This window comes from Saccharomyces kudriavzevii (assembly GCF_947243775.1).
Source record: "Saccharomyces kudriavzevii IFO 1802 strain IFO1802 genome assembly, chromosome: 4".
Taxonomy (NCBI): domain Eukaryota; kingdom Fungi; phylum Ascomycota; class Saccharomycetes; order Saccharomycetales; family Saccharomycetaceae; genus Saccharomyces; species Saccharomyces kudriavzevii.
In genome coordinates, this window is record NC_079275.1 from 1,304,480 (window position 1) to 1,319,160 (window position 14,681).

The 14,681-nt window shown below is 38.4% G+C and overlaps 8 protein-coding genes and 1 non-coding gene across 9 annotated transcripts; 5 read left to right on the forward strand and 4 right to left on the reverse strand.

The window, feature by feature from the left end:
- Positions 1 to 357: 357 nt before the first annotated feature.
- Positions 358 to 2,403, forward strand: SKDI04G6470 (putative hydrolase; the record flags this gene model as incomplete). Its single annotated transcript, XM_056227223.1, has 1 exon — positions 358 to 2,403. The coding sequence occupies one exon, from the start codon at positions 358 to 360 to the stop codon at positions 2,401 to 2,403; it is 2,046 nt and encodes a 681-aa protein (XP_056087066.1).
- Positions 2,404 to 2,535: 132 nt separating this feature from the next.
- Skdi_4.trna25K lies at positions 2,536 to 2,608 on the reverse strand. The gene has a single exon. It is a non-coding gene; the product is annotated as a tRNA-Lys (tRNA).
- A 907-nt stretch (positions 2,609 to 3,515) lies between these two features.
- On the forward strand, positions 3,516 to 4,421 carry ECM11 (Ecm11p; the record flags this gene model as incomplete). Its single annotated transcript, XM_056227224.1, has 1 exon — positions 3,516 to 4,421. One exon carries the CDS (start codon positions 3,516 to 3,518, stop codon positions 4,419 to 4,421), a length of 906 nt encoding a protein of 301 aa, XP_056087067.1.
- A 195-nt stretch (positions 4,422 to 4,616) lies between these two features.
- Positions 4,617 to 5,330, reverse strand: RPS17B (40S ribosomal protein eS17; the record flags this gene model as incomplete). The annotated part of the gene is made up of 2 exons (XM_056227225.1): positions 4,617 to 5,024; positions 5,328 to 5,330. The coding sequence occupies 2 exons, from the start codon at positions 5,328 to 5,330 to the stop codon at positions 4,617 to 4,619; spliced, it is 411 nt and encodes a 136-aa protein (XP_056087068.1).
- A 518-nt stretch (positions 5,331 to 5,848) lies between these two features.
- Positions 5,849 to 7,153, forward strand: ADA2 (chromatin-binding transcription regulator ADA2; the record flags this gene model as incomplete). The annotated part of the gene is made up of 1 exon (XM_056227227.1): positions 5,849 to 7,153. One exon carries the CDS (start codon positions 5,849 to 5,851, stop codon positions 7,151 to 7,153), a length of 1,305 nt encoding a protein of 434 aa, XP_056087069.1.
- Positions 7,154 to 7,336: 183 nt separating this feature from the next.
- On the reverse strand, positions 7,337 to 8,659 carry UTP6 (snoRNA-binding rRNA-processing protein UTP6; the record flags this gene model as incomplete). Its single annotated transcript, XM_056227228.1, has 1 exon — positions 7,337 to 8,659. The coding sequence occupies one exon, from the start codon at positions 8,657 to 8,659 to the stop codon at positions 7,337 to 7,339; it is 1,323 nt and encodes a 440-aa protein (XP_056087070.1).
- A 965-nt stretch (positions 8,660 to 9,624) lies between these two features.
- RPS18A (40S ribosomal protein uS13) lies at positions 9,625 to 10,498 on the forward strand (the record flags this gene model as incomplete). The annotated part of the gene is made up of 2 exons (XM_056227229.1): positions 9,625 to 9,671; positions 10,105 to 10,498. 2 exons carry the CDS (start codon positions 9,625 to 9,627, stop codon positions 10,496 to 10,498), a joined length of 441 nt encoding a protein of 146 aa, XP_056087071.1.
- A 325-nt stretch (positions 10,499 to 10,823) lies between these two features.
- Positions 10,824 to 11,870, reverse strand: YHP1 (Yhp1p; the record flags this gene model as incomplete). Its single annotated transcript, XM_056227230.1, has 1 exon — positions 10,824 to 11,870. The coding sequence occupies one exon, from the start codon at positions 11,868 to 11,870 to the stop codon at positions 10,824 to 10,826; it is 1,047 nt and encodes a 348-aa protein (XP_056087072.1).
- Positions 11,871 to 12,587: 717 nt separating this feature from the next.
- PPN1 (endopolyphosphatase) lies at positions 12,588 to 14,627 on the forward strand (the record flags this gene model as incomplete). The annotated part of the gene is made up of 1 exon (XM_056227231.1): positions 12,588 to 14,627. One exon carries the CDS (start codon positions 12,588 to 12,590, stop codon positions 14,625 to 14,627), a length of 2,040 nt encoding a protein of 679 aa, XP_056087073.1.
- Between the last annotated feature and the right edge of the window lie 54 nt (positions 14,628 to 14,681).

The following is a 14,681-nucleotide window of genomic DNA, read 5'->3' on the forward strand; positions in this document are numbered from 1 at the left end:
GCTAGCCGCTCAGTTCCTAAAATCCAACTCAAATATCCCTAAAAACTAATTATACTTTACTAAAACTACTTATATTCTGGCTCAGCATTATATTACCCAAATTGTAGTTGTAACAATGGCAATGAATATTGGACTAGCTTGATCCGACACTACCCGGTCCCCTCCACTTGAAAAAAAAGTTTCAATTTTTCCGCTTCCGAAGGTAAGCGCGAATATCGTCAATGCCGTTTTCTGGTATTGTTTATTATGGGATGTTAAATCAATACTTAGCAGGAAATAAGGAGCATAAGCGTTGACGTCGCTATTGTTCGCCTGCATATTTTAAAAGACCGCTCTAAATTTTGCTCTGATTCTCTCATGCCTTACAATATTCTTCGGATGAAAAATTCGCTCGAGACAAGTGGCTCTGATGGTATCCTATTGGCGGATGAAAGAAAGACATTAAGAATAGGTGAATTATATCGGTATAAGTTCTCCGTGAACAAAAATGTGCTTAAAGGACAAGGATTAGACGTATCCCAATTATATGTGAGAATCAAAAATGAGGAAAGCTCCCTTCTCCGACCGGTTTATTTGGCGGGGCCATATTCCTTTTATATTGATATTAGGCCGCATAATTACAATGAGAACCGTAAATTCCCAGGAAAAGAAGCTATTCCATTTATTGAAAATTTAAAGCCGGATGAAAGATTCAAAGTAAAAATTCTGTTGAATAAGAATTCGAGGGTTAATGACAGTTCTATTTATTCATGGACTATAGACATAATTTCACAATTGGCTGTCACTACAATTCCGAGGTTGCAATTTACCTTTAGGATAGGGACCACAAGAAAGGCGGTCAAGAAATCCGGCGGACGTTTTGTGAGTACTGAAGGTGTTTCTTTGGAGATGTGGGACACTAAATCCCTTTGGGATTTACCACCAAAATTCCCAAATAAGCCTGTTCATCTCGTTATCGTGACGCATGGTATATTTTCCAATATTGGGTGCGATATGTTATATATGAAAGACAAAATTGAAGAAATGACATTTCCTATGGATGAAGCTGTTAATCCGAATATAATTGTACGAGGTTGTATGGACAACGTGGGTAAATCCGGGCATGGTATACATTGCTTGGGTGTCAGGGTTGGTAAATATGTCCTTGAGACTGTTGACGAGTTGAATAAGAAATACAGAGTGGACAGAATATCATTCATTGGACATTCTCTGGGTGGGCCTACCCAATCCATGGCAGTACGTTACATAACTGTTAAACGACCAAGCTTTTTTGATCCAGTGAAGGGTGTTAAACCCGTCAACTTCATTACGTTGGCAAGTCCCTTTATTGGAGTCATTGGTGACTTCCCCTTTTATTTATCTGTTCCACTTGATATGGGCGCCCTTGGTTTGACAGGAAGGGACTTGAATTTAAAATATACACCTTTAACATCCAAAGATGGGTTGTATACAGAGGATGACGCAAATTCAGAACATTCCAAGTACATATTAGAAGTTCTTCCGCAAGCACCAGCCAAGAAAGTATTTGAATCCTTCAAGAGAAGAACCGTCTATGCCAATATCTTGGATGATGGTATCGTTCCATTACGAACTGCTGCCCTTTTATATTTAGATTGGCGCGGCATAAATAAAGTTCAGAAAATTAGGAAAGAAAATAAGGATCCTCCAAATTCTAGCGAATATGACCCCTCGGATAGCCCAGTAAGTAATGGGCCATCGTTGTCCTCTGACGAAAATGATAATAATGTTGGTGAAATTCCGGCAGAAAGCCCAAATAAAAAGGCGACTTTGCAGTGGACCTTGCCTCAGGCAGTCATACATGGAGGTAAGGTAAATAAATATATTAGAGGCCAAACTAATGAGGCCACTTCAGATTCAGACAGTGAACAAGGAGTAACTACGGATGGTCAAAATTTCGAACCCCCAAAGGAGGCTAATACAGTTTTGTCTGCTTTATCAGTACTGACAGCAGCAATACCAAATCAAGAATATATCAAAGACCCTGCAGTAAGGAAAGATGAAATCATTCATGACAAACTTTACCATCCGGAAGAATTGCCTCCACCACATTATGAAAATAGGCCCATTGTTAAGAAACTCATATATCCTAATGAGAGTGTCAACAGGATTCAAGAACGCATTGCCAGAGAATGGCAAGAAACGATGACGTGGAGGAAGGTTTTGGTGCAAATCAAGCCGGACTCACATAACAACATCATAGTAAGAAGAAGATTTGTCAATTTGTACGGTTATGTTGCCGTAGAGCACATGGTTGAAAATCATTTCGGTTTTAAGATTTGTAGCGAGCTTGCTGATGACCCAAACGAGCCAAAACATGAACCAGATGAGCCGCAGCAGAAGGCCTTTACGAACGAACACAAGAAGAATCAATCAAAAAAGTAAAAACAGCCTGTTAATTCGTTGATCTTAAAGTTTATAATGAGTAAAATAAAAGCATTAATAAAAAAGTAACAGATTTCCTTGCAGCACTTTTGCTGGCTACTGCAAAATTCGATAAAATGTGAATTAAAAATAAGCCCTGTAGGGGGCTCGAACCCCTAACCTTATGATTAAGAGTCATACGCGCTACCGATTGCGCCAACAAGGCTCTTTAAGTGGAGATTTTTGCCTCAAAAACAGCTACTTGAATATGATTAGATTATATTGACTGACACCTACGGGACTGTTGAAAATGAAGTCCAGCGAAATTCTGTAACAATTGTTTGCATTATCATTGCGCTTCAGCTTTCACTGAGTTCACTGAAAGTCTGAAACTGTTGGAACAATAATCAACTATCCATCAATTACTAGTACAGCTGATTAATACATTCAATCACGTAACTAGAAGATTATCATATACGGTGTTAAGAAGATGATGAAAATTATCAGAACAGTGAAATGAAATTCAGAACAGTCATTGAATTTATTGGAAGCTGAAGTGCAAGATTGATAATGCAATAGGATCGACGAATAACGACGTATAAAATGAAGGAAGAAATTACAATAAGATTATGTAAAATTGTCGATTCCCTTTCGTGGATTCCTAAATCCATGAGGAGAACTTCTAGTATATTCTATATACATAATATTATCAATCTTATCAAAAATTGAATCCCAACAAATGTCACAAGATTTTAATGGTCACTAGAAACTTATTTCACTCGTCTGATAGTGTGCGTCATTCTCTTAACACCGTATATTTTAGCTACATAAATGAGTGTATCAATTTGTTGTGCTAGTATTTATTGGATAGTTGATTATTCTTCCCACAAAGAGGTACGCGCCTGAACAGCCGCATCTGCAATGAGAGATCAAAACTGTTATCGATGTTTATAGAGCATTATTGTAACCTCCTAAATAAGTTTCAACATTTTTTGAAGAATTAATGTTTTGGCCTTTTATTATTTATTCTAGGTAGAAAAAATGAGTTACTACAAAAAAACTAAAAAAAATCAATATATTCCAACATTACATAAAATACACAAATAGAAGGCGAAAGCAAAACATCGCCCCATATGACTGTAATAAAGACCGAACCTGCAGCTGAATTGGCATTGTACTCTCCTACATCCAAAGAGTCTTTGAACAATGATGACACCGCAAAGAGGAAAGAAAATAATAAACAATTTTCTCCAAGTACAAATAGCCGCTCAAGTACAACAAAGCATAAGGTTGTTCCCAAACTCCAGGAGAAGAAGATGAAAGGCGGAGATAAACAAGACCTTTCTGCATTTCTGTTGAATCCCTCCCTTATTGTAAAACCTTCCGAGGGCAAAAAGAAAGAAAACACTGTGCCCGTTAACGACACACCCAATGTTAAAACTGAGCCAACAGGATTTCAGCTTTTAACGCCAATTTCAAAAAAAAGAGCTCTAAAAGAAAAAACAACGTCAGGAAAATATGAAAATTTTGGTTCTTCCACGGAGGAGAAAGCTTATGCTCAGAAAAGAACTAAACAGCTCCCTTCAGATGCAGCGACTAACCTCTCTGAATTTCCGTTAAACGATGAAAATGCATCCTCTCCAGCCAAGGAAAAGTCACAAGAAGCAATCGAAAACCCCGGTAGTTACCAGAAAATAAAGAATTATCTTTTCGACAAGCCAGATCTTCTAGAAACCTGCCTTCAAGACTATTCCAGTATGTTACCAGCTGATATAGCAGAAGATGATCAAGAATTCTTCGTCAGCGTGGCCGATTCAACGTTGGAGGAGTGGACAAACAAGGGTCAAGAAATTCTTGATCAACAGTACCAGCTTTACCAAGAGGTAATCAAGAAACGAATAGAATTAAGCTTTAAATTCAAAGGTGTTATTTCTGTAGTCAATGATAGGGCTGACGCCTTGGAAGAACAAGGTCAGAAGTTAGAGGAAAAAATAAGGAAAATTAAAAGCTTAGCCAATGAGATACTCAATATTATATAAGCGGTTCATAGTATCGTTCATATTTGCTATATATAGTAATAAAATGCTTTTGAGAGGAGAATATATTACTAATAATGAATCATATCTTTCGTATTTTAGATGATATTGAACTTATTTAACTATACATAAGGAGAGTCCTCAACGAAATGGAATAAAATAGATGACATGATAATAAACTATACTAATTCATCCTTCTTAGGTTCTCTTTCTGTAGCGTCTGTCTCTTTGAGCGGAAACATTGATGACAGATAATGGCAACTTCAAACCTAAAGACTTAACCAAGTCAGACGTTTGGTTGTCAACGTTCAAAACGCCATTAGAATGAGACAAGTCCAAAGCAGAGACCTCTGGAACGTATTGATCCTTTCTTTCTCTTTCTTCTTCTTGCAATTTGAAAGAAATACCTCTAACTGGACCCTTTTGGATTCTTTTCATCAAATGGGTGGTATAACCGGCAATCTTGTTTCTCAATCTCTTGGATTGGATGGTGGCGATTTCATCACAAAGTCTCTTGTTAGTTTGGAAATCCAAAGTTAACTTAGGATAGTAACGTTCAATCAAAGCCTTGGAGGCACGCTTGACAGTCTTAGTTCTAACTCTACCCTGTGGGAATAATAATAATCAAAATGATAACTAAAGTTAGTAAATACTCCTTCTTCAAAATCACTGGACAAGATAGAGTGCATCATCCGAACGCAAAATAACATAATGGTGCTAAGTGTTTTCTTTAGACATTCTCCTAAATCATGAAGACTGATGTCTCGTAGTCATATGTGTGTCCTATTGTTTCTCTAGTTTCTCTAGTTTCCACTGTTTTCAGTTCGTTTATAAATTCTGCCCTTGGTTCATGTTTTCGACGCCAAATCCATCATATCCGGTATTCTATTAACATCTCTTGGTACGTACCATTTTTTATCAAGTTTGTCTTTGTCTATTATACCGTATCCTGAGCCTTCAAAATATTAACTATGTTAACAGTACTATACTTTATGTGTTTACTTGAATTTCACCCTTAACAAATCTGCTAACGGGAGCATTGTCAGTTCCCCTCCGGCAAACCTACGTCTGAACCTTCTCCCTCATCTCTCAATGCTATCGGCTGCCTGAAGAAACAATCTCGATGAGTGCGGACCCTCCTGGTGAAATTCCAAAAATACCTTAAAGAAAGAAATCCAGCGACGAAAAAAGAGCAGTTTAAATGTATGGGTGTAACACAATAAGAATGTATGGATGTTGAAGTAGGGATGCTTTTTCCGCGGGCAATTTCAATAGCTTACGACAAAAGTGAAATCAACATGACTGGGAGGATGTATGTTAGAGTCGCGATGGTTAGCTAGACGTTACTAAGGTTTTTTGGCTCTCTGGAAATATTCAGTTCTAGATAGGACTCTAGATCAGTCTTCGTATATACACATTTAGTGGAAGGGATGTCAAACAAGTTCCATTGTGATGTTTGTTCAGCAGATTGCACGAACAGAGTAAGAGTTTCATGTGCTATCTGCCCAGAATACGACTTATGCGTGCCTTGCTTTTCACAAGGCTCATACACAGGAAAACATCGCCCTTACCATGATTACAGAATAATAGAGACGAATTCATATCCTATTCTTTGTCCTAACTGGGGTGCGGATGAAGAATTACAGTTGATAAAGGGTGCACAGACTTCTGGGCTCGGCAATTGGCAGGATATTGCTGATCATGTGGGCAGCAGAGACAAAGAAGAAGTGAAAGAACACTATCTAAAATATTATCTTGAAAGCAGTTACTATCCAATACCTGACATTACTCAAAATATCCATGTCCCACAAGATGAATTTCTAGAACAGCGAAGACATAGAATCGAGTCCTTCAGAGAAAGACCATTAGAGCCTCCAAGAAAGCCCATGGCATCTGTTCCGAGTTGTCATGAGGTGCAGGGTTTTATGCCTGGAAGATTGGAGTTTGAAACGGAATTTGAAAACGAGGCGGAAGGACCTGTCAAGGATATGGTATTTGAACCCGATGATCAACCTCTAGACATCGAGCTGAAGTTTGCTATTTTGGACATTTACAATTCCAGATTGACGACAAGGGCAGAAAAGAAAAGGTTATTACTCGATAACCATTTAATGGATTACAGGAAATTGCAAGCCATTGATAAAAAAAGAAGCAAGGAAGCAAAAGAATTGTACAATCGAATCAAACCATTCGCCCGTGTCATGACTGCACAGGATTTTGAGGAATTCAGTAGGGATATACTGGAGGAGCTACAGTGTAGGGCGAGAATACAGCAGTTGCAAGAATGGAGGAGTAACGGACTAATCACACTAGAAGCAGGACTTAAATACGAGCGAGATAAACAAGCAAGAATTAGCACGTTTGAGAAATTCGGCTCTTCTACGGCGGCAGCATTAAATGAGGGAAACGGTCGTTATAGGTCGAATTCCGCGCATAGATCAAACGCAGAGTATACACAAAACTATAGTGAAAATGGTGGTAGGAAGAAAAACATGACTATAAGTGATATACAACATGCCTCGGACTACGCGCTGTTGTCCAATGATGAACAGCAACTTTGCATACAACTCAAGATATTACCAAAGCCATACCTCGTCATAAAAGAAGTGATGTTTAGGGAATTATTGAAGACTGGTGGGAACCTGAGTAAAAGTGCATGTAGGGAACTACTCAATATAGACGCCATTAAAGCAAATAGAATATACGATTTTTTCCAAACTCAAAATTGGATGTAACAAGTCACACAAGTCACGAGAAAAGGGCGATTATATTCGTTATTAATTGAAGTGAAAAATAAGATTTGTTTTGAACTTTTGTATCATACACCGGTCTTCCTTTTTTTTTTCTTTTATTGTAATATTAACAGAATTAACATTAATTTGATTTATAATAGCATTTACAAATGTACAGTACCCTATTTAAAGTTTATTGATGATTAAGTCTAGAATTTTGTATCTAGGATCATCTTCTGAATTCATTTTCTTCAAATAGTTGTCTTGTAAGTAAGAACAATACTCATTCTTCAACGACTTCACTAGTAAGCTATCCAATTTCGATACGTATGCAAAATATTTCTTGGCAGACAACTGCAATTGGTCAATATCAAGTTTTTCCACTGGCATATGTCTGATATTTAGAGTAGTGTCAATCATTATTGTTTTCAAATACAATTCTGGTAAATCCTTGCGGAGCGAAAGATCGTACATATCGTTTTTCCAAAATTGTAATACGTGGTTGATTAGATAATCTCTTTCCAAGTCAGGGAATTCATCAAATAATTGGATATATTTTATTGACTGGTTGAACAGGTAATTTAATGCCTCTTTGTTTAGTTCAATATTCATTTTAAAGTCCGAAATGGCATAATAGCCTTTATGCTTGTTGATGTAATGTTTCCCTAAAGTCTTTATACAAACATCAAAAATAGTTAATGCAATATCACCACGCAAAGCCGGGTTTGTCTCTGCGTTACCTAGCACACTCATGTCAGCTTCAGGTAACTCATTCAACTTATCCTTCATTGAATCACCAGTCGACGGGACTTGCACGTGTGATTTCTCTTCACCGTTGGACTCTCCAGTCTTTTGCTCATTTAGCATATCAAGCTCTTGTTCTCGTTCATTAATTAGACCCATTACTTTTCTTCTGTTGATCAACTTAGTAATGAAATTTAACTCAAATTTTACGTATTCGTACCATAGTTTAGGTATGTCAGGATTGAACTTCAATCCATTTTGGAAGATATTTCTACAACTCTTGAAATTAGCATGAACTTCATATTCGTATTTCGCGCAACTAATCCATATATCCACATTCGTTGGATGCAATTTCAATAATTGATTATAAATGTTGTGAATCTTTTTGTATGATGTTTGATTGCCTCTGGCTTTCATGTAGTTCAGATACATTGCCCAAAACTTTAGTTCTTGTGGAAACTTGTTTGTTCCTCTCTGATAAATAAATCCTATTCTTTGCTGAATGGACCAATCGGATAGACTGTTAGTCTTTTTGGCTTGTAAGATTCTCTTACACCTCTTGGCTCGCAACTTGTTAACATTAGTTTCATAATTGATGTATTTTATGTAGTCATTTATACTGGAGCCTCTAGAGTTCAGCCTATGTTCGAAATCGGTTCGTTTCTTCATGATTAAGGAAACTTCATTTTTAGTAAAGAGTCCCTTCTCCACTAGGTCATCCATTTCAGGAATGCATTGTTCCAAATAGTATCTTGTCTTTGACATGATCAGAACAGCTGTGTGTAGTTTCTTCTTGTCTCCTTTACGATATTCAGACGTTAGCCGTATATGTGTTCATATATAGTTTGCTATCTCATGCAAATTTGCTGTATAGCTCATCGCCCAAATCCCTCTCGAAAATTTTTCAAAGATACCCGGACGCGAAACGTATTCGTTCATTCATTTTTAACAATGAAGCTAATGATTTCAGAGTGTGGTAAAACGGGAATTTGAATATACCTTGTTTCTACGTTCTTGTGATGGAGAGCTTATGATCTGAAGATTTAGTTCAGCGTAGCGCGTGGATGTTTCAATTACTTCTTGTGTTTGTTTTCTTGGTAGTCACGACGCCATTCTAGCTTGAGCCCTGACAGGTACAAGAACAAACTTGAATTTATAGATCACAAGTAGTTCAGAGACTTTGAGCAATGGCAACCCTAGTAATCGGAGCCGTGAAGTGTGATTCCTCATTTGAGTATCCAAGACCTCAAATCAACGTCACGATATCGTACCCAAGAGAACATATGGACGTTATTCGACCCAACTTCCGAAAATCTTGGTATATCTAGGAAAAAGAAGCCAACTCCATACATTTTTTCATGAAACACCATATTTCTTTATCAGGCTTATAGTATTTATCGAATTTTAACTAGCCGCCAAGACGCACAACATCCGTACGTTTTACACCCATACAGTTTATCTGAAATTCTCTTTGTCGTGCCGTTTTTAGGCGGCCTAAGGCAAAGGCGCAGGTTCAGGGCAATTGCGGTATCAAAAGACGCCCTTTTCCTTCCCCGTGTCCTTCTCAGTATCGCGGCCGGGACAGTGCGCATCTCCCAGCAAAGCGGGAATCCATCTGTCATTCCATACTGATATTATCAAAATTGGGCCCGATTAAAGACACCAGATTGTTAGTGGTTACAGTTTATACATTGAGAAACAAGTGAACGTATACACAAGAGCGGATAAAGATGTCTTTAGTTGTCCAAGAACAAGGTTCCTTCCAACACATTTTACGGTATGTTAAGAGATCGAAGATAAACCGTGGCAAAATCGGCTGAAAACCTGGGAATGAAAGAGATAAAAATATGACTTAAAGAATATTGGTGTATGATCACCCTTCAATACAATGGCGACCTTCCTAGAGTACGTTTGGACGCAATAATGAGACTTGATGAACAAATTCTATTCTTAACAATAAAGAAGGAAACAACTGAGGAATAAGAATCTATGATTAGTAAAGCATCGCAAATATGCAGGAATGATAGGTTATAACGTAGTATGCAACTAATTAGCTTTCAAAGGAGGATTTCGGAAGGTCCAAAATTAATGAATCCAACTTTCTATTTTTACCGATCTTTCTTCCAGCCACTACAATTATTGTGTGTTTTCTATTTACTAACGTTTATTGATGAATTCGGTTTCTCACCGAATTTTTTATTCTTATACAGTTTGTTGAACACTAACGTTGACGGTAACATCAAGATCGTTTACGCCTTGACCACTATCAAAGGTGTTGGTCGTCGTTACTCCAACTTGGTCTGTAAGAAGGCCGATGTTGATTTACACAAGAGAGCTGGTGAATTGACTCAAGAAGAATTGGAAAGAATTGTCCAAATTATGCAAAACCCAACTCACTACAAAATCCCAGCTTGGTTCTTGAACCGTCAAAACGACATCACTGACGGTAAGGACTACCACAGTTTGGCTAACAATGTCGAATCCAAATTGAGAGATGACTTGGAAAGATTAAAGAAGATCAGAGCCCACCGTGGTGTCAGACATTTCTGGGGCTTGCGTGTTAGAGGTCAACATACCAAAACCACTGGTAGAAGAAGAACTTAAACTGATAAGGTTAACCAAATTTAATCCTTTTTTGTACAAGTACATATATTTACATAGCACTTCCTGATTGAATTCTTTTTAGAAGAAAATAAAAAGAAGGAAATTAATTCTGTGACAATAATTTTACCTTTGTGTTTTTACAAGTTTCAGGGAGAAATGGGCCCTTGAAAGAATATAATATTACATCTATATACGCGTGCGTGGCAAAAAACTTCCAAGGCTGCAGAAAAACATCCTTGGTGTGTAGTGACAATTGTTGTCTTGCGCAATAATTTTTATGAATTTTGACAAGCATGTTTGCGCCAAAATCACAACTGAGAAAACATCAGTTATTGAAGGAGTTCAAATGAATTTCTCCTAGGGGTTTCCTTTCATAGGCATTGAATTTTAAACGATTTTCTTTCTTAGGACTTTTTGTCAATTCGTTATGACCGGTGCTTGATAGTGCTCTTTTGACTTTACCATGAAACTTTAATTGGCTACTCGGCTTGCATGGCGTTATATGATGGTCTTCAAAAATTGATGTAGAGCTGTTAGGGGGGGAAGTCTTTAATAACTCCGCAGTAATTGTCTTATTCGAATTTGTTGGTGTAGAGGTGATTTGTAACGTAGCATCTGAATAAGATATCATAGGGATCGAGTCATTAGAATGAAGCTTGCAACGGCTGGCATCGCCATTGTTATTCTTGTGCTTCTTAGCCGCCTGCCTTTTGTTCTGAAACCATATTTGAACCGATTTTTCGGACATATTACACTGTTCCGATAATTCTATTCTCTTGGCCTTATTGGGCGTAGGACATTCATCAAATGCAGTCTGCAATATTCCTAGCTCATGCGACGACGTTCTTCTCCTTTTCCGACGGGCTAACCGAGCGTTATCTATCTTCGGTTCCTTCTTGGGAAACGTTTCTTGTGAATGCGTGATGAATGCAAATGATCTCTTCTTTTCATGTTTTGCGATTGGCGTCAAGATGGCCTTAGCAGCAGATAAAGGTGTAAGAATATTGACTTTTTTATAAGAATGCGTACTTTGAGCCGACTGTTTGAAAGAGTTCTTGACTGTTGGTGTAAATGGCGAATGAGAGTCCAGCTTTTTAGATTTGGATAAAGGCGTCCTAGATGTGTCAACGCTTTGCATTGGGAAGCTTACTGGCCCCTCACTTTTTGGCCTTTCCTCATTGCATGAGCTCTTGCAAACACTTACTACCGATCCTGGGAGGTGCACAGACGTGACTAAAGGTGGGAGCCTGATGACACCTTGTTCGTCGCTTGGAAAGTTTGTGTTTGGTAGAGCATGGCTTTGGAAGGGCGAATTAGAATTACTTGTAAGAATGGCCGGTAAAGAAGGAAGCACGGTGTTTCTGCTTTCCATATTATATAATGTCTTTGCTTTTGTCTTTGTGATTGTTGCTGTTATTTTTGTATAGATCCAAGTACACTAGAAATGTAGGGGAGCGGTGGAAAGAAAGAGATACAAGATATCATTTATGATAGCAAGATTATGGGATCCACACCATATATATATTTATAAACATTCATCAGCGATTAAAGTCAAACAAATAAACAATGGGTAAACGAAAAATCTGGCTGAAAATATCTCTTACCATTAACCCAATACAGCATTGATATTGAAAATATCGACGTATCCCTGCACGGAAACCGCGTCTGATGTTTACCATTCCGGGATTTTGGCGCGCGTCATGTCCCAATTGGGACGTGGTTTATTGCCGAATGAGGAAATGTGATCTGCTTTCCTGTGCGGCGTCTTCTTTGGGTGTGTCGGGCAGAATGCGTAATATGATCATTGTACACGGAATGAAAATAATGTCCCTGTTACCCGAAACGGAAGGACAAAGTTTTCGTATTAGCATTCGGCACGTTTGAAGTTATATTGCATTTTTAATTACAAGATTTGTTTGGGAGGTGTCAGACTAAGGATACAGTTTAGGTAGAAGAAAGTTCAAAGTCGGCCGATACCAGGTTTTTTTTTTTTAGTTTGAGTTAGAGTAGTAACACATAGGTTTTGTATCCCCTTGTCTCCAATTGTTGTTTTCGGTGAGTAGTAGTAGAGCAAGTTCGCTGCTTTTCAATGGTCGTAGTGGGTAAGAGTAAGGTGCACGATGTAAGCATGAGTCGACCAAAGAAAAAATCGTTGATTGCTGTCCTGTCGACCTGCATTTTGGTGTTTCTCGTGTTTATAATTAATGCTAGGTTTCAACATATCACAGTTTTCTCCAAACTTTTACAGGGTAGCGGTGATGACAGGTCTCTTCAATTGTTCAATGGCGAGGAATTCACAAAGTTGGGTTTAACACCTAGGGCGCCAGTAACTATAAGAGACGTGAAAACAGGTAAGGAGAGAAAGTTGCACGGTAGATTCCTTCACATCACTGACATTCACCCTGATCCTTACTATGTGGAGGGAAGTTCCATCAATGCAGTTTGCCATACAGGAAAACCTAGCAAAAAGAAGGATACTGCTCCCAAGTTCGGGAAGGCAATGTCTGGATGTGATTCTCCCATTGTGCTAATGGAGGAGACGTTGAGATGGGTTAAGGAAAACCTGAGAGATAGGATTGACTTTGTCATTTGGACAGGTGATAATGTCAGGCATGACAATGACCGAAAAAATCCAAGAACAGAAATGCAGATTTTTGACATGAATAACGTTGTTGCGGATGAAATGACTGCATTATTCAGTGCTGGGAACGAAGAGGATCCAAGAGATTTCGATGTATCTGTCGTTCCAAGTCTTGGAAACAATGATGTTTTCCCACACAACATGTTTGCACTAGGGCCAACTTTACAGACAAGAGAATATTATAGGATTTGGAAGAACTTTGTTCCGCAAGAACAGCAAAGGACATTTGATAGAAGTGCTTCGTTTTTGACTGAAGTCATTCCAGGGAAGCTTGCCGTTTTGTCGATTAACACACTGTACTTGTTTAAGGCCAATCCTCTAGTTGACAATTGTAATTCTAAAAAGGAGCCAGGTTATCAACTCTTGCTCTGGTTCGGCTATGTTTTAGAAGAGTTAAGAAGTAGAGGAATGAAAGTATGGTTAAGTGGGCACGTGCCTCCGATCGCGAAAAATTTCGATCAATCATGCTATGACAAGTTTACCCTATGGACTCACGAATACAGAGACATAATTATTGGGGGACTATATGGTCATATGAATATTGATCACTTTATACCAACAGATGGTAAAAAGGCAAGAAAGTCACTTATGAAAGGCGTAGAGCAATATAATCGTCTTCAAGAAGGGGGAGATATCGCCGAAGAAGATGATGAAACTGAGTTGAATAGAGTTTTGGATCACGCCATGGCGGCAAAGGAAGTCTTTTTGATGGGGGCCAAACCATCTAATAAAGAAGCGTACATGGGCACCGTCCGTGATACGTACTACCGAAAAGTATGGAATAAGTTAGAACGAGTGGAGGTCGAAGGTTCTGAGAGCGAAGAAAAGAAAAAGAAAAAGAAGAAGAAGAAAGACAACAAAAAGAAAAAGCCAATCACCAGAGAAGAACTTATCGAACGTTATTCTATTGTGAACATAGGCGGTTCCGTGATTCCAACCTTTAATCCTGCCTTCAGGATCTGGGAATATAATATAAGCGACATAGCAAGTGACTCCAACTTTGCAACTTCGGAATATAAGCCGTGGGATGAATTTTTTGAATCATTAGATAAGACTATGGAAGATTCTCTACTGCAGGATGAAGTGAATAAGAGTGATATCGGCCTAGAAATTAAAGGCGAGAGGATGGAAGAAAAAAAGAAGAAGAAGAAGAAGGAGAAAAATAGGGATAAAACTATTCCAATTGAAATGCCAGAGGACTGCAAACTTGGTCCGGCTTACACACCGCAGTTATTCACTCCAACTCGCTTTGTGCAATTTTATGCCGATTTGGAAAAAATCAATCGGGAAGTACACAATTCGTTAACCGAATCGAAAGACGTTTTCAAGTATGAAGTAGAATATACTTCCGACGAAGAACCATATGCAATGGATTCGTTAACCGTCGGGAGTTATTTGGACCTAGCAGGTAGGCTATATGGGGAAGAACCTGCGTGGGAACAATACGTTGAATGGTCCTTCGCATCTTCTGGATACAAAGATGATTAAGCGGATAGAACGCGTGAAAGAGCACATTCAACCTCCATTGGAATGTTTTTTTCT